Source organism: Staurois parvus, unplaced genomic scaffold, assembly GCF_062004578.1.
Source record: "Staurois parvus isolate SC_StPar_1 unplaced genomic scaffold, SC_StPar_1.0 ptg002850l, whole genome shotgun sequence".
Lineage (NCBI taxonomy): Eukaryota > Metazoa > Chordata > Amphibia > Anura > Ranidae > Staurois > Staurois parvus.
Genome location: NW_028320646.1, coordinates 56324 through 82555, shown reverse-complemented (window position 1 = coordinate 82555; position 26232 = coordinate 56324). Strand labels below are relative to the sequence as shown.

At 43.7% G+C, this 26232-nt stretch overlaps 1 protein-coding gene across 2 annotated transcripts in view; it reads right to left on the bottom strand.

Annotated features, from left to right (window-relative positions):
• Nucleotides 1–393: 393 nt before the first annotated feature.
• The window catches only part of TAT (tyrosine aminotransferase), a 37960-nt gene continuing 12121 nt past the window's right edge, over nucleotides 394–26232 (bottom strand). For both annotated transcript variants that reach the window (XM_089666806.1, XM_089666807.1), the window contains exons 5-12: nucleotides 24631–24789; nucleotides 21664–21802; nucleotides 20113–20165; nucleotides 14501–14653; nucleotides 12444–12572; nucleotides 10250–10333; nucleotides 7131–7229; nucleotides 394–4171 (exon numbers count right to left, since the gene is read on the bottom strand). In XM_089666806.1, coding sequence (XP_089522932.1) covers nucleotides 4028–4171; nucleotides 7131–7229; nucleotides 10250–10333; nucleotides 12444–12572; nucleotides 14501–14653; nucleotides 20113–20165; nucleotides 21664–21802; nucleotides 24631–24789 — 960 coding nt within the window. In that variant the 3' untranslated portion in view covers nucleotides 394–4027. The remainder of the gene's footprint in view (nucleotides 4172–7130; nucleotides 7230–10249; nucleotides 10334–12443; nucleotides 12573–14500; nucleotides 14654–20112; nucleotides 20166–21663; nucleotides 21803–24630; nucleotides 24790–26232) is intronic.

Genomic DNA, 26232 nt, shown 5'->3' with positions numbered 1-26232 from the left:
ATAATAAAAATATAAATCCTGTATAATAATAATAATAATATAAATCCTGTATAATAATAAAAATATAAATCCTGTATAATAATATTAATACTAATAATAATAATAATAATAATATAAATCCTGTATAATAATAATACTCCACCAACACTGGATCTGCGATTGGTGTGATACAATACTTGCATTTTTCTTCTTTTGCTGTGAATTTGGCTCGTGTTTATACAACAAATAAATCTTTTGGTAACGCCCCAGGCGTTTGCATCCTCCTGTTTTGCTTTTCTCGCACTGTGCTGTTATACCCATGAGGGACAGCTTTTTTTTGGTAAAGGGGAACCAACCTTTTAAAATTTCTGAATGTCTCACACACAGTGCGGGGAACAGTCCCCTATCAATGAACGCACCTTATAACAAGATTTTTTTTTTTATTATCTTTATTAATACAAAAAAAAAGCAATAACTTATTTAATTTACAATAGAAATTGAACATGCAGAAATAGCATGCATTCAGAGAATGTGATAAATGCAAGTAGTTACTTAACATACATAGAATACTATTTCAGATAATACACACAACATTATATTCATATAGTTCACTCCATGACGAGTTTGTATGTGGTACTCTGAGCAAAAATGAAAAAAAAAAATGAATGATGGACTTTTTCAATAAATATATTTCCATTTAAAACACTTGAATATATAACTGGTAGTAAATACATAGAACTACATACTACGGTAGCATAACTTGGTTAGGATACAAAAAAATAAGAATGTGACATAAAATAATGATTTTTTGTGTCAAAATTTCTATTTTTATGTCTTTTTTTTTTACATCTAACTCTGAAATTTTTCAAAACATTGTTCAAAAAATAAAATATGACGGACATTGCGAGATAGTCAAAAGTGGAGCTCCATTCAAAAGTTAATTTTTTTTTTCAGACAGACTGGGGATGTGTCAGAATTTCTATTTTTATGTCTTTTTTTTTTTACATCTAGCTCTGAAATTCTTCAAAACATTGTTCGAGAAATAAAATATGACAGACATCATGAGATGGTCAAAAGTGGAGCTCCAGTCAAAAGTAATTTTTTTTTTTTTGACAGACTGGGGATGTGTCAGAATTTCTATTTTTATGTCTTTCACTCATTCCTGTTCTGAAGACACAACAGGAAGGGAGAGGCAATCTTCTGAAACCCCTCTTAGTTGTCCCTCTCTCCCAGTTCCTATGAAAGTGAATGTCACCCTGGAGGACATGGACAACAATAAAATGATGACTTACGGATATGACTTATGGTTTTTGAAAAAGAGTTCTAGCTGGAATTCCCAATTTAGGAACTTTGGTTGACTTAGAGGGATGCTGATGCTGGCCATCAGAAATACAAAAGTTATACAGACGCATGCCAGATACAACCTATATATATATATATATATATATATATATATATATATATATATATATACAGGGGCGGACTGACAACTCATGGGGCCCCCGGGCAATAGGGGATCATGGGGCCCCTGTGTCCTTGCCCAAACTCAAAAAAGCCTATGAAAAAGGTACCAGGGGCATCTCATGGGGCCCCCTACTGACACGGGGGCCTCGGGCAGTGCCCGAGTTTCCAAATGGTCATTCCGCCCCTGTATATATATATATATATATATATATATATATATATACTGCATGTTGAAATGCATTTTTAATATATTACAAAATATATGAAAAATATTTTTCAAAATATATTTTTTAAAATATATTCTTAAGATTTTTTTTAACATATAAAAAAGTCATTTTCACGTGTATTTTTACATATATTTATAAATGCCTTCCAAAAATGTAGATTTTTTCTGCCGTCACTCTTCTATGTTACAGCCGGTGCAAAGGGACAGAGAATGGGTGTAGGGCGGTACAACCATGCTACGGCATGCACTTTGAGTGGGGGAGAGAGCGTAGTTCCACATCTTTCCTCAGGTCGCTGGATCAACCTGTCTCATTATCGCTGGATGCATCCAGCGACCTGAGCATCCTTGCCCTGGTCGCTGGATGGGTGCACTGTCAAAATTTAGGACGCCAGGTCTCCTAGGTTTGACAGAATGGCCAACCCAAAGCTAGGGAAGAAATGTATCTTGGCCATCTTGGAAGAGACTTCCAGTCTTCCAATAGACTATGCTAAAAAAAAAAAAAAAATGTAAAAAAAAGGGCCAGACTTGATGGACCTGTTGGTCTTTTTCTGCCATCACTCTTCTATGTTACAGCCAGTGCAAGGGGACAAAGAATGGGTGTAGGGTGGTACAACCATTCTACGGCATGCACTATGAGTGGGGGAGAGAGCGCAGTTCCACATCTTTCCTCAGGTCGCTGGATGAACCTGTCCCAGTGTCGCTGGATGGGTGCAAGGCAAAAATATAAGACACCGGGTCTCCTAGGTTTGACAGACTGGCCAACCCAAAGCTGGGACAGTGCAAGGGGACAGAGAATGGACGCAGGGTGGTACAACCATTTTACAGCATGCACTATGAGTGGGGGAGAGGGTACCGTTCCGCACCCTTGCTGAATGAACCTGTCCCAGTACTGGTTATCATTCGTATGGGTACAAGGCCAAAATATAGGACGCCAGGTCTCCTAGGTTTGACAGAATGGCCAACCCAAAGCTGGGGAAGAAATATATCTTGGCCATCTTAAAAGAGACTTCCAGTGTTCCAATAGACTATGCTCAAAAAAAAAACCTTGATGGACCTCTTGGTCTTTTTCTGCCGTCACTCTGCTTCTATCACTTGGGCCACGTGTCTTTTTTTCTTGAACCTTGAAGGTTCCTATATACATTAGACCTCTTCCAACCTGTCTCATTATCGCTGGATGCATCCAGCGACCTGAGCATCCTTGCCCTGGTCGCTGGATGGGTGCACTGTCAAAATATAGGACGCCAGGTCTCCTAGGTTTGACAGATTGGCCAACCCAAAGCTGGGGAAGAAATATATCTTGGCCATCTTGGAAGAGACTTCCAGTCTTCCAATAGACTACGCTAAAATAAAAAAAAAATGGCCAGACTTGATGGACCTGTTGGTCTTTTACTGCCATCACTCTTCTATGGTACAACCATTCTACGGCATGCACTATGAGTGGGAGAGAGAGCGCAGTTCCACATCTTTCCTCAGGTCGCTGGATGAACCTGTCCCAGTATCGCTGGATGGGTGCAAGGCAAAAATATAAGACACCGGGTCTCCTAGGTTTGACTGACTGGCCAACCCAAAGCTGGGACAGTGCAAGGGGACAGAGAATGGACGCAGGGTGGTACAACCATTCTACAGCATGCACTATGAGTAGGAGAGGGTACCGTTCCGCACCCTTGCTGGATGAACCTGTCCCAGTACTGGTTATCATTCATATGGGTACAAGGCCAAAATATAGGACGCCAGGTCTCCTAGGTTTGACAGAATGGCCAACCCAAAGCTGGGGAAGAAATATATCTTGGCCATCTTAAAAGAGACTTCCAATGTTCCAATAGACTATGCTCAAAAAAAAAACCTTGATGGACCTCTTGGTCTTTTTCTGCCATCACTCTGCTTCTATCACTTGGGCCACATGTCTTTTTTTTTTGAACCTTGAAGGTTCCTATATACATTAGACCTCTTCCATCTCAGATCTGCAGTCTCAGCAGGTTGAGAATACAACTGAACTGTCTACAGCTCAATGCAGATGCTAAAGATGACCTCAGGATGAATGCACTGGCCAAGGATAAAAATATATATATAAAAAAAACACCAATAAAGTTGTGAAACACTCCTCTAAATCAACCAAAATCAATTCTTCCCAATTGGTTATATGCATGCTACCATGTGTAGAGACACCTCAATTTTTTTTTTATATAATATGTTAATTTGTTCTTCGAAGACTAAAGACTAAAACATCTTTTGTCATGGAGTATAGGAAACACTTATTATTTTCATAACAGTTCAAAGCAGATGGAATGAATAAAACCTGAAATTGGGTGATGGAGTTATTGAGGAACACCTCACATGGTGAGGAAACAGAATGTCCCGTTATTTGTCGCACTCCAGGTCCTGCACAGCCTCTCCGCCTTGGTAGTGCTCCAGGCAGAACTCCCGTATGCGCCGGCATGCCTCTACCATCATTTCTTCTGGAACGGTGAGCACGACCCGAAAATAGTTGGGATATTCAAAGCACTAGGAAAAAAAAATAGAATACAGAATTACAAGGATAGTGGTGGTTGTACCATCGTCCCAATGAAGGTTGGAGTGCTAAGTGGGAAGAGTCTACCTGCTATGGTTACCTAATCAGCCCCAGTGGTTGCAGTAAGAGAATAAAGCCCTCTATACATGACCTGAAAATTGTACGAAAAATGCCGCTTTTAAAGCGATCGTTTGATAATCTGATTGTTAGTACACAGCAACTGTCCAAAATTACTCGAAGGGGCAAGCAGGAAAATTTTTGTCGTACGATACTAGATCGTACAATTCTCATATTTTACAATATATTTGGGGACAGTACAATTACAAGAAGGAATAGGAGGGGCCCTGATCATGGAGCTTACAATTTACATAGTTACATAGTTAGTCTGGCTGAAAAAAAACAAAAGTCCATCCAGTTCAACCATTAAAAAAAAAGTTATAATCTTAAACCCACGATTGATCCAGAGGAAGGCAGAAAACCCAGCAAAGTATGATCCAATTTGCTCCTGCAGGGGAAACATTCCTTCCTCATCCCCCGAGAGGCAATCGGATATTCCCTGGATCCACTTTCACTATAAATGTCATATCCAATTATATTCTGTGTATCCAAGAAAGAATCCAGGACTTTCCTACAGCAATCCACTGAGCTGGCCACAACCAACTCTGGAGGGAGTCTATTCCACATTCTCACAGCTCTCACTGTGAAGAGACCTTTCCATGTTTGGAGATTTACATTTCTTTTCCTTCAGACGTAAAGAGCGCCCCCTTGTCCTCTGTGATGACCTCAGGGGGAATAACTACACCGAGTTCACAATATGAACCACTGATGTATTATACATGGAGATCATATCCCCCCCTTATGTAATATACATGGAGATCATATCCCCCCCTTATGTATTATACATGGAGATCATATCCCCCCTTATGTATTATACATGGAGATCATATCCCCCCCTTATGTATTATACATGGAGATCATATCCCCCCTTATGTATTATACATGGAGATCATATCCCCCCTTATGTATTATACATGGAGATCATATCCCCCCTTATGTATTATACATGGAGATCATATCCCCCCTTATGTATTATACATGGAGATCATATCCCCCCTTATGTATTATACATGGAGATCATATCCCCCCCTTATGTATTATACATGGAGATCATATCCCCCCTTATGTATTATACATGGTGATCATATCCCCCCTTATGTATTATACATGGAGATCATATCCCCCCCCCTTATGTATTATACATGGAGATCATATCCCCCCCTTATGTATTATACATGGAGATCATATCCCCCCTTATGTATTATACATGGAGATCATATCCCCCCCCTTATGTATTATACATGGAGATCATATCCCCCCCTTATGTATTATACATGGTGATCATGTACCCCCCTTATGTATTATACATGGTGATCATATCCCCCCTTATGTATTATACATGGTGATCATATCCCCCCCTTATGTATTATACATGGAGATCATATCCCCCCCTTATGTATTATACATGGAGATCATATCCCCCCTTATGTATTATACATGGAGATCATATCCCCCCTTATGTATTATACATGGAGATCATATCCCCCCTTATGTATTATACATGGAGATCATATCCCCCCTTATGTATTATACATGGAGATCATATCCCCCCTTATGTATTATACATGGAGATCATATCCCCCCCTTATGTATTATACATGGAGATCATATCCCCCCTTATGTATTATACATGGAGATCATATCCCCCCCTTATGTATTATACATGGTGATCATATCCCCCCCTTATGTATTATACATGGTGATCATATCCCCCCCTTATGTATTATACATGGAGATCATATCCCCCCTTATGTATTATACATGGAGATCATATCCCCCCTTAATCTCCTCTTCTCAGTAGAGAATAAATTCAGTTCCTCTAATCTTTCCTCATAGCTGATCTCCTCCATGCCTCTTATCAGTTTGGTTGCCCTTCTCTGTACTTTCTCCAGTTCCCCAATGTTCTTTTTGTGATTTGGTGCCCAAAACTGAACTGCATATTCCAGATGAGGTATTACTAATGATTTGTACCGGGGTACAAATGGGGTAAAGGGAGGGGAAGTATGATTTCTTCTAAGTATGACTTCCCCTATCCTTGTGAGCAAGCCAAAAGTGTTGAAACGCGTCAAGGAAGGTTGGTTTTGGGTTGGAGACATCACTGTACGCAGTCAGTTCACCGAATGTTAAAACGGCCTCTCAACCAGGGTGCCCAGGCTTCTTCAGGGGTGCCTTGGCAAAATGCCCACAAATTGTATACAAGCCAGCAGGTGGATAAATGCTGCCTTTTAGCACACAAAGCCACAGGCAGGGGCGACTGACAACTCATGGGGCCCCCGGGCAAAAGGGGATCATGGGGCCCCTGTGTCCTTGCCCAAACTCAAAAAAGCCTGTGAAAAAGGTATCAGGAGCATGTCATGGGGCCCCTACTGACCCCGGGCCCTCGGGCAGTTATTTGGCCCTCCCCCGCCCCTCTCCATCAGCACTGAGGGAGAGAAAATGAGAGAGACACACTGGAATACTAGTCAGTCCCGGTGTGCAAAGGTGTATTTGCTTTGAAATAAATCACCTCTAACGTTGGGTGTACCCCACATGGAAGAAAAATATATTTTAAAAATATTCTTCCCAAATATATTGTCATATATTTGAAATACTACAATTTTATCCATACGCTGCGTTCAGAATTCAACACTGGTGGCTGCAACTGGTTTTAGGGAAGCAACATTTAAAGGATACGGAAACTTTCATTTTTGGGGAGATTTGTAAAATTTTAGCTTAATGCGAATTTAAATGGAAATGGTCATTTTTTAAAAATAACTTAACATTGTAATACAACGTTCTATACAATTTTAACGAAAGTAGAGTTCCTTTAAATGAATTTAGTCTGTAAAGACTTACGGTAGCTGGAAGACAAAAGACGGATTGCTCAGATATCATTCTTTCCGTGAAATCCACATCGCTCTCAAATTCTGGAAAGTGTTCCATGTCAATCCCAACCTACAAAGTACACAGACAAATAAAAGAAAGAAATTAGGCTTTAATGAGGCAAACATTGGCGGGAATACTATTATTTCTTCAGAACACTTTATCATTTGTCTGCTTCATGCCTCAGCTGCCTCCTGGTTCTCAAGTGACAGACAGGTCTGACCTAAGCCAAGTAGAGCCTACCTCCAGACAAAGCCTACCACCTATCCAAGCCAGGTAAAGCCTACCTCCAGACAAAGCCTACCACCTGACCCAAGCCAGGCAGAGCCTACCTCCAGACAAAGTCTACCATCTGACCCAAGCCAGGTAAAGCCTACCTCCAGACAAAGTCTACCATCTGACCCTAGCCAGCTAGAGCCTACCTCCAGACAAAGTCTACCATCTGACCCAAGCCAGGTAGAGCCTACCTCCAGACAAAGTCTACCACCTGACCCAAGCCAGCTAGAGCCTACCTCCAGACAAAGTCTACCATCTGACCCTAGCCAGGTAGAGCTTACCTCCAGACAAAGCCTACCACCTGACCCAAGCCAGGTAGAGCCTACCTCCAGACAAAGTCTATCACCAGACTCAAGCCAGGTAAAGCCTACCTCCAGACAAAGCCTACCACCTGACCCAAGCCAGGTAGAGCCTACCTCCAGACAAAGTCTACCACCAGACTCAAGCCAGGTAAAGCTTACCTCCAGACAAAGCCTACCACCTGACCCAAGCCAGGTAGAGCCCATCTCCAGACAAAGCCTACCACCTGACCCAAGCCAGGTAAAGCCTACCTCCAGACAAAGCCTACCACCTGACCCAAGCCAGGTAGAGCCTACCTCCAGACAAACCCTACCACCTGACCTAAGCCAGGTAGAGCCTACCTCCAGAAAAAGCCCACCATCTGACCAAAGCCAAGTAGAGCCTACCCCCAGACAAAGCCTACCACCTGACCCAAGCCAGGTAGAGCCTACCTCCAGACAAAGTCTACCACCTGACCCAAGCCAGGTAAAGCCAACCCACCAACAGTCAAACTGTTTTAGTTTTGGATATGTGGAGAAGTGTTACCATTTGTGTGTTATTTTTTTATCTGTGACCCCCATTGCGGAGATTTTTCCATTACTTCCTCTCTCTGTTTTTTTTTGTCTAGGTCATCAGGGGTTGGAGATATGTGTCACCTTTGTTTGGGTTGTGATCCCAACAAAAGAAGCAGGTCAGTGTACTGAGCGATTCTCACCACTGCAGGGTGAGGGGTTCCAGGGGGATTTGTGAAAAAAAAAAACAGAAAACCGATTTGCAGTTTTCCCAGGATTATTAAGTCCTGACATGGGACCGGGAATCCAGAGGCTCGGAAAGATCTCGGTTGGGAAAGAGCCTCCAGCCCAACTACAGGTACTTAGGGCCTGAAAGGGTTAACCCAACGGCAAGAGAGGGCTGGAAAAGTTCAGGAAGCAGCCAGCAGGTGTCCGTGAAGTGTTGTGTGGGACAGGCAGTGCCAGGACACGGTCATCTACGGCCCAGGGCGAACATGCTACACTGCGCCCCCCCCAAGAGCACTAATCTGCATGCTTACCCACTAGGGTGTAAATTCTCCATCCTTCTAGTACAAATCCACCTCCTTGCTGAAATCCCTGCTCCCAGAACAAATCTTTGCCCTCCATCCCCCAAATACCCTGGGCACAAAAAAAATCACCCCCCTAGCAGAAATTCTCTATCCCTCAAATTTCCCATTTGAGTACACATCTTCTCCCCCCCACTCCAAATCCCTCCTCCCAGCACAAATCCCACCCAATATCCCCTCCTAGTAAAAATCTCCCCTCCCCAATTTCCCTTCCTAGCACAAAACCCTCCTCCTTGCGCAGATCCTCTTCCCCCATCCCCCCTCCCAACACAAATCCCCCTAAATCACCAAATCTAGCACACACTTCAAAATTTCCCCTCCTAGAACAATTCTTATCCCCTGCCGCCCCCAAATTCCCCCTACCTACACAAATCCCCTCCACCCCAATCTCCTCGCAGTGCCCTCTCACCTCACATGATACCACAGTGCCCAGGGCAGCCGCCCCTCCTGTCCACCCCTTGCACGGCCCAGAGGACAGGACAATGTGGGCTTTCTGGCTACTGAGACGCTTGGGGTGTCTTATGACTTTTCTGGAGCCCTGCAGAAGGCGGGGACTTTAAACCCTGTTGTGGGACCAGCTTATGCTGGTGGTGAACCAAATCTTTGATTTGTACCAGAGTTATGGACTGTTTTGTTTATTAAATTCTTAAGCTGAGCTACTTTGTTTACCTTTTTTAAAACAATAAAAACTGTTTGCTTTTGCAAAGACAGCTGGGTAATGCTCCGGACCCATATAATATCTCACCCTGGTCAATGGTGACCCTAAACCTCACTGAAGTGAGATTGTGTTCCTATGGAACAAAGACATGAATGGGAGCCATGCCGGCTTTGCATGCTATCACTTGTTTAGAATCATATGATAAATATTTTTTAAAAACTGCGAGTTTTTCTTAAAGGATCTGTCCCCCCCCAAACATAATATTTCAAGTGTACCCATTGAGAGACTTCCTATTATTCCTTTTCTGGTGACAACGCAAATAAATTGTATTTTTCTTTACTTTCAGTCCCCGTGACAAAAGTCACCAGAGAGGATTGATCTCCCCAGAGGAGCTATTACAGCAGAAAAAAAAAGGGCGAGTTTGCTCTGAATAGTAAAAATTAATGACATAACGTTTTAGGTCTGTGGTGCTCAGATGCCGTGAAGTTCCACTTTAACATATAAATTCCAAAAGTCATTTTTAACATTTTCAATCTGCACCTTTTCATTAAAACCATGAAGGTCTGTTTTAGGCACTTCCTGTTATAGGGTGACAATGCCATGTCCCTGTCTCTAAATTGGGCTGCCGCGTTGTCACCCTGTCACAGAGGCTTCAGATGGGGACTACAAGTGGCCATTTCTGTACACATTGCACAAGCCTAGTTCTGAACAAAATCTGGAATTTTACCAAGTGTGGGGGTGTCCGGTAAAACGAGGGTATCTAGCCAATAATCTGCTTACCATTAAATACATGGCTCCTGCTGGTCGCACAGGGCAGAGTCCAGGGACGGCGGAGAGGGTATTATAGCAGAGGTCAGCATTAGACTGCAAAATACAGAGTACACAAGGAAGAATAGACGTCAACTAATGTTCCAGAAAACTATTGACTCCAAATGATGATAAGCCAAAGCAAAGAGAGGCAAGTGAGATACAGAAGAGCATACCAGAGGCCAGAGCTATGACCTATTTCCCAATATTACAGCTTTTAAAAAGAACGCACGGTCCATAGATGGTAGCCATAGAATGAGAAGGAACGTGTTTTTGCTGGATATACGAGTGTGTAGCAGGGGCGGACTGACCATTTGGAAACTCGGGCACTGCCCGAGGGCCCGGGGTCAGTAGGGGGCCCCATGAGATGCCCCTGGTACCTTTTTCATAGGCTTTTTTGAGTTTGGGCAAGGACACAGGGGCCCCATGATCCTCTATTGCCCGGTGGTCCCATGAGTTGTCAGTCCGCCCCTGGTGTGTAGCATCCAGAACATTCATCATACTAGGTCCGATTTTCCTAAATGGCCAGAGGAGAAGATAAGGAGCAGCAACTGCCCAGGGTTCAGAAGAAACAGGATGTCATACCCCTTTTAAAAACTGTATTACCCAACAGTAACACCATGGAAATTTTGGTAAAATTATGAATTCTTTCCAATGTGAGGGGAATTGCACACAACCAATGGTGGTTATCGGGACAGAATAAAGAGGGTAAACCGCCCCGATGGGGGCACAAACACATTTTGTTGTTTAGATTCACTCTAATTGTACTTTTCAGATACTGAACCAATTGGAATTTCAATTGTCCGTTTACTTCTAATATTACAGAAAGTATATTAGGAGGTGAGATAAAATGTCTCATGGGCACATCTATTCCAAGGACAAATGTCTAAGAGTGCATTTCTGCTCACATGGGAAATAATATGCAGTTTTACCAAAATTTCCATGGTGTTACTGTTGGGTAATACAGTTTTTAAAAGGGGTATGGCCCCCTGTCTCTTCTACGCCCTGAGCAGTTGCTGGCCCTTGTCTTCTATGGAAATTTAGAAAAAGCAAACCTGGAATGATAAATGCTCTGAATGCTACACACACTCAAATATCCACCAAAAACATTCCTTCTAAATGTAATGAGAACATTCATGAAAATTTTGGTAAAATTACAAATTCTTTGCCATGTGAGGAGAAATGCACTCTTAGGCAGGCCAAAGAAAGTGTGAATTTCTTTCGATTCCTCCATCAACACAGTCAGTGTTGACAGGGGAATCTCTCCCACCGAACCATTGTGTTCTCCCAGTGGGGGGGGGGGGGGGCAGGGGAAGCCATTCCTGCCAGAAGACAGTGATTATTGCTAGTAGCTTTGACAGCTGCTATCAATAATTGCATGTAAAGTCCATCAGGCTGGTTATGCCCAAGTTGATCGATCTCTTGGGTACATTTAGCCTGCCCGCACATGGTTCAAATCTCGGCCGGTCCCTGCTGAACCGGATGGGATTTGAACCGTATATGGCCGGCTACATTTACACATCATCTAACAAAGTGAGGTTCTGGAAGTAGGAGCACACTTCCTGAACCATAAGCTGTGTAATTTACTTTCCCTCTTTGTCATGCATCATAAATCACATTCAAAATTCTAAGGCAGGTTTGACTCTTTTTGGTGGCTATAAGTAACTTTGCACAAAATTTCTTTTTACATTATATTTTATCCATGAGAAGCAGCAATGTGCATGAAGTTCCAGCATCTCAAACAGGCGCAATCCAGGATCACCAGATTACTAGGACCAGGGTGGCCTGGTGCAGTACAGCAACAACATTTGGAAATTGTGAATGGGTATGCTGTGCTTTTGTATGTATCTTACAATAAGTCTTCAAATTCAATTTTTAATTGTAGTGTACGTTCATGGTTCCCATAAACCTTGAAATAATTCTCAGGCAGCCTAGCTATTTCCTGTCCTCATATTTATGGATGATGTCAAACTATACCAATTAACCTCAGGCATTTAGTCATTTTGGACATTCTTGGCAAATCACTGTTGCTCGTTCTGAGGTGGAGCGGATGCTACGGATACCTAGCTGGAAACCAGTTTTTATATTTCCAATGAAAATATAAATATCACATACTGTATGAGATAAACACACACCCACATAGATAGTTCCTTGTTGTAGGACATACCTTGATAAAGTTGATGGTGTTGTCATAAAAATGTTGAGGAGTCCTGTTGATTAAGTGATCCAGTGCTCCTTGGACGATGGTACATGGACCGAGAATTCTCTGACTCAGGCGTACAAGGCCCTCTCTAATCTACAAAAAATATAAATATTTGTTTGTGACATTTTCACATAACATTTTAATAGACCCAATGGCCTTTTTGGATATTTGTGCAGATTTCAAAAGTATGTAACGTTAACTGCTAACCTTGTTGTTAGTGGCCAAAGGTTTGTGGACATTTATACCTATATGAAGTTATTGGACATCCTATTCCAAATCCATGAGTATTAATATGGTGTTGGAATCCCTTTTTCAACTATAACAGCCTTGGTTCTTTTAACAAGTCTTTCTCCAAGATTTTGGAGTGTGTTTGTGAGAATTTGTGCCCGTTCAGGCAAGAAAGCCTTTAAGAGGCCAGGTGCTAATTGGATTACAGAACCTGGCTCACAAATGGCATTCCAATTTATCCCAAAGGTGTTCAGTAGGGTTAAGGTCAGGACTCTGTGCAGGATATCCAAGTTCCTCCACACCAAACTGGTCAAACCACGTTTTTATGGCAATGTTAGTTGAGAAGACATAGCATCTAATTCACGTCAAAGGTGTTCAGTAGGGTTGAGGTCAGGGCTCTGTGCAGGACACCCAAGTTCCTCCACACCAAACTGGTCAAACCATGTATTTAAGGAGATGTTTGTTGGGAAGACCTGGCATCTACTTCATCTCAAAGGTGTTCAGGAGGGTTGAGGCCAGGGCTCTGTGCAGGACACCCAAGTTTTTCCACACCACACTGGTCAAGCCATGTATTTATGGAGATGTTACTTGAGAAGTCTTGGCTTGTTCCAGTTCATCCCAAAGGTGTTCAGTAGAGTTGAGGTAAGGGCTCTGTGAAGGGCACATGAGTTCCTCCACACCAAACTGGTCAAACCACGTTTTTATGACAATGTTAGTTGAGAAGACCTAGCATCCAATTCATGTCAAAGGTGTTCAGTAGGGTTGAGGTCAGGGCTCTGTGCAGGACACCCAAGTTCCTTCCAAACTGGTCAAACCATGTCTCTATGGAGATGTTACTCGAGAAGACCTGGCTTATTCCAGTTCATCCCAAAGGTGTCCAGTGGTCCTCCACACCAAACTGGTCAAACCATGTCTTTATGGAGATTTTGGTTGAGAAGACCTGGCATCCAATTCATCTCAAAGGTGTTCAGTAGGGTTGAGGTCAGGACTCTGTGGAGGACACACGAGTTCCTTCCAAACTGGTCAAACCATGTCTTTATGGAGATGTTACTCGAGAAGACCTGGCTTATTCCAGTGCATCCCAAAGGTGTTCAGTAGGGTTGAGGTCAGAGCTCTGTGGTCAGGGCTCTGTGTAGGACTGGTCAAACTGGTCAAACCATGTCTTTATGGAGATGTTAGTTGAGAAGACCTGGCATCCAATTCATCTCAAAGGTGTTCAGTGGGGTTAAGGTCAGGGCTCTGTGCAGGACACTTGAGTTCCTTCACACCACACTCATCAAATCATGTCTTATGGCTTTTTGTGTATGAGTACAGTCATTCTGAAACATTAAAGGGTCTACCTCAAATTGTTACCACAAGGTTTTAAGTGCACAATTGTATACTGCAGCATTAAAACCTTTCACTTGAAACACCCAAGCTCAATATTTTGAAGGGGCATTCACATACTTTTAGCCATATGGTGTCATTTAGCAGGACTTTTTGGTTTGCAGTTTTTTACAAAATAGTACACTAATAAACTGAACATTCCCGTCTCTTGAAAACTGGATTCCAAATCACTTATGGTTGATATGGTGCCTTAGTTTATAATAAATTTCAAAAGTAATATTTATTTGTAGAGGGAGCATTGCAGGCTGGGTCGGCACCTGGATTCTGTGTCTTAAATCTATGTCTCCAATGACTGATTTCACATTTATGTTGGATAGTTAGTCTATTTTACAGAACAGTTAATTGTATTCTAAGTTTATTGGTTCTTTAAATGTGATTATTTTATGGCTGTAGGTTTAAATTGTTACCTCTTTTCCAAAAATTTCTTTCCGATCGTGGATTAAAATCCATCCCATCCTCCATCCTGGCACCAGCCAACGCTTAGCAAGACCGCCACATGACAAAATTGGGACATTAGTGCTCAGTGGTGCCAGAGCCTGGAAGGCACCGTATTCAAAGACCTGTTGAAACATAAATGATTAAAGCAACCTTTTCAACTCAGAGGAAACCTTGACATAACTTTGCGGTCTCAGGGAACCCCTGCTAAAACGACTTTCTCTACAACTCATGATACATTAGTGTGATAGTCAGAGGTAAGAATGCTCCTTACACTTGTGGTCATTGGGAAGAATTACCTCCTTTCAGATAGCTAAAAAGATCAATGGTGTCAGTGGGAGCTTATCTGAGAGGCAAAACTTTCTCATTTCTCAAGGAACCTCTGGCAACCTCTAGAGGAACCCTAGGGTTTTATGCAGGGGCGGACTGACAACTCATGGGGCCCCCGGGCAATAGGGGATCATGGGGCCCCTGTGTCCTCACCCATACTCAAACCACACCCAAAAAAGCCTATGAAAGGTACTAGGGGCATCTCACGGGGCCCCCTACTGACCCTGGGCCCTCAGGCAGTGCCTGAGTGCCCAAATGGTCAGTCCTCCCCTGGATCTACGGAACCCTGGTTGAAAAACCCTGGATTAAAGCATCACACTACACAAAACTCATAATTTAGTCCTGGATAGATGCCTCCTCATATGTTTCCTAAAGCAGAACTAAAGGCATTTTGAATATTGTAATGAAGGGTTATAGCCTCCATCAGTTTATTTTTTTGCCAGATGTGTCCTATTGGGGAGATTTACCTTCACTTCCTGTCCCATAGCCAAAACAGGGAGTGAGAGGAAATGTCTGCAAATTAAGGAAATTCCTTGGGGACCTCTAGGTCCCCATTGGAAAATGTCCTCTCTAATACTTTTCTGGGGACAACCCACAATATGGGTTTTTTTTAAGTCTCATTTTTGATGATAATGGTAATTAGAGAGGGAAATCTCCCTAACGGGGGATCAGTGCTCCCTGTGACTGTGCGTGCAGCCTTGTGCTGACATCTGTTGGTGTGTTATAAAACTAGTCTCCAAACTTTTTGATGCCACCTCGCCATTGGCAATTTGAATACTTTTATGCACAAAGAATTAGTTTTTTAAAACATAGTTTTAATATAATAATTTATTTTATTACAGGTACTAATATAGCGCCGTAAATTTACGCAGCGCTTTACATATATATTGTACATTCACATCAGTCCCCGCCCCCGAAGAGCGTACAATCTAAGGTCCCTAACTCACATTCATACATACACATACTATGGCCAATTTAGACAGGAGCCAATTAACCACCCAGCATGTCTTTGGAGTGTGGGAGGAAACCGGAGTACCCGGAGGAAACCCACACAGGCACAGGAAGAACATGCAAACTCCATGCAGAAAGTGCCGTGGTTGGGATTTGAACCAATGACCCCAGTACTGCCAGGCGGTATATAATTGACAATATAGGAAACCATTTTAGCATCAATTCTATGTCAATGTTGCTTATTGTATACTGGGGTGGCAGCAAGATAAATAAAATCACAAAATAAAGAGTTAGTGGGCATTGCTGTGAAATTATTTAGCACTTTTGTGCAATCCTGTAAGAAGGAGGTAATATTTTCTGGATGGTTTGAGTCACTGGTGGATCCTTTGTGCGATAAATATGCGAAGGCATCTGAAAGTGTTTAGGAGACAAAAACTGATCATCCATGCCAAGGGAAGACAACATCAAAGGATACGCAATCTGCAAAGTCACTGTGACATCTGGTTGGGGTGATAGATGGGAAGGGGCGGGACTCAGGACTCAGCATGCAACCTACATTGATATCTCTGCACAACACTGGAGTGCCAAGGGGATTTTTTTTTCTTTCGATTAAATTAACCCTTACTTTACTCATACTGGCATGGCCAATATTCACAGATCAGAAGAATGTAAGAGTCTGCTGTCAACTTTGCTAAAATGAACTCATTGCATATAAATGTTCTGGAAAGAATTTATTTTTACGGGAAAAAAAGCAAATTTCCAATGTAAGGCTAGGCTCACACCATTCAAGGCAAGGCTCACACCATTCAAGGCAAGGCTCACATCATTCAAGACAAGGCTCACACCATTCAAGGCAAGGCTCACACCATTCAAGGCAAGGCTCACACCATTCAAGGCAAGGCTCACATCATTCAAGACAAGGCTCACACCATTCAAGGCAAGGCTCACACCATTCAAGGCAAGGCTCACACCATTCAAGGCAAGGCTCACATCATTCAAGGCAAGGCTCACACCATTCAAGACAAGGCTCACACCATTCAAGACAAGGCTCACACCATTCAAGGCAAGGCTCACACCATTCAAGGCAAGGCTCACACCATTCAAGGCAAGGCTCACATCATTCAAGACAAGGCTCACACCATTCAAGGCAAGGCTCACACCATTCAAGACAAGGCTCACATCATTCAAGGCAAGGCTCACACCAGTCAAGGCAAGGCTCACACCATTCAAGACAAGGCTCACACCATTCAAGACAAGGCTCACACCATTCAAGACAAGGCTCACACCATTCAAGGCAAGGCTCACACCATTCAAGGCAAGGCTCACACCATTCAAGGCAAGGCTCACACCATTCAAGGCAAGGCTGACACCATTCAAGACAAGGCTCACATCATTCAAAGCAAGGCTCACACCATTCAAGACAAGGCTCACACCATTCAAGGCAAGGCTCACATCATTCAAGGCTAGGCTCACACCATTCAAGGCTAGGCTCACACCATTCAAGGCTATACTCACACCATTCACAACAAGGCTCACACCATTCAAGGCTAGGTTCACACCATTCAAGACAAGGCACACACCATTCAAGGCTAGGCTCACACCATTCACAACAAGGTTCACACCATTCAAGACAAGGCTCACACCATTCAAGACAAGGCTCACATCATTCAAGGCAAGGCTCACATCATTCAAGGCTAGGCTCACACCATTCAAGGCTAGGCTCACATCATTCAAGGCAAGGCTCACACCATTCAAGGCAAGGCTCACACCATTCAAGACAAGGCTCACACCATTCAAGACAAGGCTCACACCATTCAAGGCAAGGCTCACACCATTCAAGACAAGGCTCACAGTATTCAAGGCAAGGCTCACACCATTCAAGGCAAGGCTCACATCATTCAAGGTGAGGCTCACACCATTCAAGGCAAGGCTCACACCATTCACGACAAGGCTCACACCATTCAAGGCAAGGCTCACACCATTCAAGACAAGGCTCACACCATTCAAGGCAAGGCTCACACCATTCAAGGCAAGGCTCGCACCATTCAAGGCAAGGCTCGCACCATTCAAGACAAGGCTCGCACCATTCAAGGCAAGGCTCGCACCATTCAAGGCAAGGCTCACACCATTCAAGGCAAGGCTCACACCATTCAAGGCAAGGCTCACACCATTCAAGTAGAAGAAGATGAAAGGCTGAACTGCTGTAATACTGACACTCAGTGGCTGAATATCTCCTTGCCATGGGAACTCTGCCATACTGAAGTTTCTATCTTCCAAACCCAGTTCTGATGAAGAAGGGAGCACCCTTCGAAACGCGTTAGCCTTCACCCCCCCCCTTTTTGATTTACCTGTAACCCTGTTTGGATTATGGTTACTTATGCCTGTTATACAATCATTTTGTGAGTATATTTCCTTATTAATAAAATTAGTCACTATTTATTGAGGTAATGCGCAAGGTTTGTGCGCTCTTTCTTTCATCTTCCTCTACAGTTTTATTAAGCTTCCCCAGCTTCATGATAGAGCTGCACAACTTCTGATCACCAGCGGATGAATACACAAACATGCTGCTTGTCACTAACGCCTGTTTGATCTGAGTCCTTGAGCGCAGGAGATAATGGATCTTTGGTCACACCATTCAAGGCAAGGCTCACACCATTCACGACAAGGCTCACACCATTCACGACAAGGCTCACACCATTCAAGGCAAGGCTCACACCATTCAAGGCAAGGCTCACACCATTCAAGGCAAGGCTCACACCATTCACGACAAGGCTCACATCATTCAAGGCTAGGCTCACACCATTCAAGGCAAGGCTCACACCATTCAAGGCAAGGCTCACACCATTCAAGGCAAGGCTCACACCATTCACGACAAGGCTCACATCATTCAAGGCTAGGCTCACACCATTCAAGGCTAGGCTCACACCATTCAAGGCAAGGCTTACACCATTCAAGGCAAAGCTCACACGATTCAAGACAAGGCTCACACCATTCAAGACAAGGCTCACACCATTCAAGGCAAGGCTCACACCATTCAAGGCAAGGCTCACACCATTCAAGGCAAGGCTCGCACCATTCAAGGCAAGGCTCGCACCATTCAAGACAAGGCTCGCACCATTCAAGGCAAGGCTCGCACCATTCAAGGCAAGGCTCACACCATTCAAGGCAAGGCTCACACCATTCAAGGCAAGGCTCACACCATTCAAGGCTAGGCTCACATCATTCAAGACAAGGCACACACCATTCAAGGCAAGGCTCACATCATTCAAGACAAGGCTCACACCATTCAAGACAAGGCTCACACTATTCAAGACAAGGCACACACCATTCAAGACTAGGCTCACATCATTCAAGGCAAGGCTCACACCATTCAAGGCTAGGCTCACACCATTAAAGACAAGGCTCACACCATTCAAGACAAGGCTCACATCATTCAAGGCAAGGCTCACATCATTCAAGACAAGGCTCACATCATTCAAGGCTAGGCTCACATCATTCAAGGTAAGGCTCACACCATTCAAGGCAAGGCTCAAACCATTCAAGACAAGGCTCACACCATTCAAGGCTAGGCTCAAACCATTCAAGACAAGGCTCACACCATTCAAGGCAAGGCTCACACCATTCACAACAAGGCTCACACCATTCAAGGCTGAGCTCACACCATTCAAGACAAGGCACACACCATTCAAGACTAGGCTCACATCATTCAAGACAAATCTCACACCATTCAAGACTAGGCTCACATCATTCAAGACAAATCTCACACCATTCAAGGCAAGGCTCACACCATTAAAGACAAGGCTCACACCATTCAAGACAAGGCGCACACAATTCAAGACAAGGCTCAAACCTTTCAAGGCAAGGCTCACATCATTCAAGACAAGGCTCACACCATTCACGGCAAGGCTCACACCATTCAAGACAAGGCTCACACCATTCAAGGCTAGGCTTAAGCCATTCATTTGAATGGGCTGCCATGCCCCAGGACACGCAGGAAAGAGGTCCCTGCACAATTTTTTAAATCGCAGGAACCAAAGTTCCCAGTACAGTTTCGATTTCCAGTGCAGGCGACGTGCCATTAGGATTTTTTTAATTCACCCAAATGTTTACCTTAATTTTTAAAGTCATCTAAATAGTAACAGCTCTTGCTAGACTGTTTTACATCAACTAACATTCTCTCTTCATAATAAACCTGCATTTTGCTTTCATTATACAAGAAAATGTGTGCAATGACTCCGATTAATTTAAGTTTAGGTCAATTTACATATTTTTCTCAGATCTGCCCCCAAGCATATGAACTCACCATGTCTCCATAGATCTCATCAGCCAAGATAGGTACACACTGCCTGGATGCCACTGTAAAGAAATTTGGGTAAAATTATTTCAGAGCAATTTCTTATGAAACATATAAGTAAAAAGACAACTAGAATGACGATCTGTGCACTTTTTGAAAAGCAATACGTTTCAAAACTAAACTTCAGACAAATCTTTACTTTTAGACTTAGGTTTTGGAAAGGGCTAGAACTTTCATCAGGTGCTGAATAATGACCCTGACACCATTGTTATCACTTCCTTCCCTAGTGACAGCTATTTCAGCAGTGGTTGTCAGCTTATGAGCTATAAGGGGCCTTAAATGCAGCCCCTGGCTTCACCAAAGGATCGCACCAAATGTTCAATATATGTAATGCTTGACAAGACATCCCGAAACTGCAGACCTAATAGAGGAAATGAAGGTCAGAGAGTGTGGACAGGATACATTATTGGCTGGGGATGGCTGCAGGAGACAATATGAAACTGGGAACATGTTACATGAGGCTGATAGAGATCAATGCTATTCCCTTAATCAATGTTCCGAGGGCCACACATCATATAGCAAAGGACCACAGGTTCGGCACCAGGGTATTACAAGAAATGATGGTAAATCTTTGCAATGCCCACACAGTTTGAAGCAGGGGCGGACTGACCATTTGGAAACTCGGGCACTGCCCGAGGGCCCGGGGTCAGTAGGGGGCCCCATGAGATGCCCCTGGTACCTTTTTCATATGCTTTTTTGAGTTTGGGTAAGGACACAGGGGCCCCATGATCCCCTAATTGCCCGGGGGCCCCATGAGTTGTCAGTCCGCCCCTGGTTTGAAGCTCAAACCCTTCCAAGTCAATCCAAAAAAAATGAAGCAGACCTTGCATGAAAAAAAAAGGCCCACATATATGAGAGCCCCCTGCCCACTGAATACCAAATGATAAAAGCCAAAAAAAAAAAAAGAAATTTGCCAAAAATACCTCTCTCCAGAACTGGGCCTTCTCCTAGGATCCTGGGAAAGCAGAGGATCCCATATACTGTAAGAATGCACACATAATTTGGGATCTTAAGTTGTCCCAGGATTTCAATATGAGGCTCAGTGACATCACTATAAGCACCTGGTAGATGGGGAGGACATTTTTATTACTTTTTTTTCTTTTGTGGCATTCAATTATCGTTTTTTAATCAGGGGTAGTGGGCTCCCTAAGCAACTTCATAATGTCAGTGTTTTCAAAAAGCCTGAGAGTGATTCCAAATACTGCTTGTACTTATAGGAAGTCAATTGTTCATTGGATTGATTTTTGTATTAAGGACCTACTCAACTCATTGAGATTCTGCATCTCAACTATATGTGGCCCTACTAAATACTGTATAATAATAATACTCAAATGAAATACCATTCAACAAAGTACTGTGTGGTCAAATATGTGTCTTGAAGAGATTCAATTGATTCAATCAATTGTTTGTATTGATTCAATTGGCCAAAAGATTCAATTGGCCATCCACAAATTATGGGTCTTTACCTGTTCTATACTTAGGAAAAACAGAAAAACTTACCGGCAATAATTTTCTGCAAGTGTTTCTTGCTGAAGACAGAGCCACAAGGATTGGATGGGTTATTGACAATGATACAGGCGGTCTTATCATCCACTAGAGACTCCATGTGTTTCAGATCAATCTCCCAGGACTTCTCTGGCTGCAAACACAACAGAAGAATGTCGGTGAGGGAAATGTTTGATCGTCTCTTTGGAACTTGAGAGTTCTTGGGTTCAACATACAACCAATTGTCCAAAATTAATGTGAAACTCAGAAAGTGTCACAAGTCAAGAGGTTTCATATGTGGCTATCCAGTTATTTGGCTCTGGGGCACAAGCGGAGTTCATCAATATGGAGGCAATAAAAGAGGTCCACATCATCCAAACTAGATGACTTCAACAAATTGTGTACTGTGTAATTCTGATCTTTTTTGGACCTGTTTTTAGAAAAGTGATGCAATGTGTTTCCATATTGCAACAGGTAAAATTATATGCAAGAATATTTTCCAGTGTTGAGGTTATTGCCTGTGGCTAAAGAGCAAAGGAGCTTGGTAAACACACCAAACAATTATGGTACGGAACACTTTCTTGTATCAATGCATTTCTGATACCTTCTTTGCTTCCTTTTTGGAGAATCAAGGTTGGGCATGTGTATGTAGGTTGAGGTTGGGCCCACTTAAGCATTTGCCTCATTTGAATCCTTCCAGGAAGGAGAGTGAGTTCACTTCCTTCTTGGCAGAATCCCCATTAATATGATGGGAGTAGCCTAGTGAAAGGAGAAGAGCCCTGGCCGTGGGAAGGGTTGCCATGAGGAGAATGGACTGTGGACTTTATCTTAGGTTCCCCCTGGAGGGGGCTCCCCTTAGCTGGGCCTGACTGCACATCACCTGCCTCAAAGAGACCAACAACAGTGAATCTGTTGTTGAAAGACTTGTTTCTGGACTGTATTGGGGTCTGAAACCTCAATCACTGTAATTCTGATTTGTGTCAGTAAAGAAGGTGTTATCTACATGCAGCCTCTGTGTGGAGTTATTCAGGTACCGCAGTAGATGTAGCGACAAAGTAAGAGTCGCCGGTGATGTCACCTGGCTGTCAAGCTGTGGAGAAGTTGGGCCAGCGTCTTAATACTCCTGGGAGAGGGGGGGTACTGACGCGCAACCAGGAGGGTGGGTAGATGATTTGGTCACCTGTCCCCACCCGCACATTGTGAGGAAGAGAGTGAGGGTTACAGGGCAAGGTCTGATATGCCCAGAAGGTCAGTTATTTATTTATTTATTACAGGGACTTATACATATGTATTGTACATTCACATCAGTCCCCGCCCCCGAGGGGCGTACAATCTAAGGTCCCTAAGTCACAAGTTAGCCTGCAGTTTCTTGTTTGTGTATTCTTGCCTCCTTACTGCAGTGCTTTTCCTGATTCCTTTCACATGTGCGGTTTGTCCGTGCGTCACCTGCTATTCTCTGGGTTTTATTACCTTCCCTTCTATCACTTCCTGGCCCACTTCCTAGTTTACTTGTCTATATAAGACATGCTCAGTCTGGCCCATTTTGCCTGAGCAACTTCTTATTTCTCTGAGCTCCTGTTTGTTGCTACTCCTGTGTCTGACTACCCGTGTACTGACTCCGGCTTAGTCCGCCGACTGTGCTTGTTTTCCGCCCATCCTGACCTCAGCTTGTCTATTGGATTTCCTGTTGTCTCCTGCCATTGTACTCTGCTTACAGGAGCGGTCTCTGCATCCTCAGCTGGGCGTACCTGGGGGCTGCGACCTGGTCCCAGCTTGCTGCAAGTCAATCCCCACCATCAGAGGCTCTGGTGAAGAAGCAGGCTGGGGCTTAGACTCCACACCCTGGGGAACCCCAAGTTGGCGATCTTCAAGGGCTCACTACCACAGGCGCGTGACACCGCATACATACACATACTAGGGCTAATTTAGACAGGAATCAAATAACCTACCAGCATGTCTTTGGAGTGTGGGAGGAAACCAGAGAACCTGGATTAAGCCCAAACAGGCACAGGGAGAACATGCAAACTCTAGGCAGGTGGTGCCGTGGTTGGGATTCAAACCAAGGACCCCAGTACTGCCAGGCGGAAGTGCTAACCATTTAACCACTGTGCTGCCCCAGTTGTCATAGGGGGTGCTCCGGCTGCCTGCTATAGCCACGCACAAGACAGACCCTCATCCGCCAACATATGAGTACCCCGTTCCTGTAAATTTGCACATCTTTACAATGGCAAATTTTGTTGTGAATACAAGATCAGTGCCTGCAAATGCTCCTGCCACTAAAAGCTCCTAAAAGTCTATGTGTGCATGGACACATAGGATAACATGGAGGGCCGTTTAGAAGTAGTAAAAAAAAAACACCTAATGCCCCCAAACGTGGCTGCAAAAACGCCCCGTGTGCATGAGGCCTAAAGCTGCTATTTGGACCAAATGAGATTTGGAACAGCAGAAAAAAACTCCACTAAGGTAAATATTTATAATTGGTGATTTGTTCAGGTGCCAAATGTGAACTGGAGAATGTTTTTGTCAATAAAGTAGATCTAAAGTAAGGTTGCCCCCACAATTTAACCATATCTGACAGTGAGCGGACCTCAGATTAATGTCATATATGTGGGACCTCAGATTAATGTCATATATGTGGGACCTCAGATTAATGTCATATATGTGGGACCTCAGATTAATGTCATATATGTGGGACCTCAGATTAATGTCATATATGTGGGACCTCAGATTAATGTCATATATGTGTTACAACTGAACATTTTCTTTTTTTTTCCATTTAAAAAAAAATAAAATGAATATAGAACCCTGCCATCCCTTACTTCCCACCAACTGCCAGACTGGCTGGGTCAACCAAGATTCTTCTGTTCTTCAAAGCACCCTCTTGACAAATTGGTAATAACAAGTCTTGAGTCTCATTCTCCTGCATTAAACACCTATACATACATGGATGATGCTTTACATTTTATGAAAGAGAATACTCACAATCAAGTTGTAGAGTTTCACTTCCACCCCCAGAGATAATGCCAATGTCTTGTAGAGAGAAAATCCAGGCCGTGGGACCAGGATGTTTTGACCCGGATTGGCCAGCACGGCCAGAGCCAGTTCAATAGCTTGGCTGCAACCACTGGTGAGGATTACGTCCTAAGAGAGAGAGATGACCAAAAGTAATAAGACATATTGATATTGGATGACTTGCTTATTCAAACAGTGCTGTAAGCCAGAAATTCTAAATGCATATTTGACCAGTGTCTTACATCGTGACTTTAGTCTCCAACTACTCCTGTGGAACCTTCTCTGACCATTTCCTTTAATAAGTCTTCATTCTATGATGGTCTTTGGCAGCATTACATAATATAAGTATTATATGCGCCCCTTTGGAAATTATGGGGGCAGCATTTGAGGCCCCTTATTCTTTGTAAGTTGACTAATGGTTTGACCAACTGAACCACTGGTTGACCTGCTGAAACGCCGGTTGACTTCTTGACCAACTGAACTACTGGTTGACAACCTGAACCACTGGTTGACTGCTTGACCAACTGAACTGCTAGTTGACTACCTGAACCTGTCAGAGCCTGGGATCAAACCTGCTGCAGTGAGAGGCAATGTTTCTTCTCACTGAGCTACCTGGGATGCTGGACAACGCTCTGCCTGATCTATTGGACAATCCTGCCTTGTGCCTTGTTTTCTGTTGAACCTTTAACTCCTTGCTCCTCCCATAAACTTCTTGATAAAAACATGTCTCTGCACTTCCTGGTTGCCAGATTATTGTACCTTCACCAGCCAATATCCTGCTTGTCTCTCCTGTTGCCCTCTAGACCTTCGCTACCGAGCTTTGGCTTGTTCCTGGACTACGATTCTGCCTCATCCTCATCTACTACCATTTGTGACCGACCATTGGCTTGTTGACTGACTCCACTTCTGCTTGATCCTTTACTTGTTCGATCTGCTACGGGTTTCCGGCTTGCTCATTCCATGGTGGGGTGATCCTGAGATCTGCGACCTGGTATCAACACGCAGCCAAATCCATCTCCACCATTAGGAGCTCTGGTGAAAACCGGTTGGTGCTTAAAGCCTGTGTACCTATCCTGCTGGTTTCAGGTATGCCTTAACACTGCTATAGCAACTGGTCTCTGAACCTGACCCAGACCGTGACAGAACCACTGTTTGACTGGTTGGCCAACTGAACCACTGGTTGTCTGCTTGATCACCTGAACCGCTGGTTGACTGCTTGACCAACTGAACCGCTGGCTGTCTGCTTGACCAACTGAACTGCTGGTTGACTGCTTGACCAACTGAACCGCTGGTTGACTGCTTGACCAACTGAACCGCTGGTTGACTGCTTGACCAACTGAACCGCTGGTTGACTGCTTGACCAACTGAACCGCTGGTTGACTGCTTGACCAACTGAACCGCTGGTTGTCTGCTTGACCAACTGAACCGCTGGTTGTCTGCTTGACCAACTGAACCGCTGGTTGACTGCTTGACCAACTGAACCGCTGGTTGACTGCTTGACCAACTGAACCGCTGGTTGACTGCTTGACCAACTGAACCACTGGTTGACTGCTTGACCAACTGAACCACTGG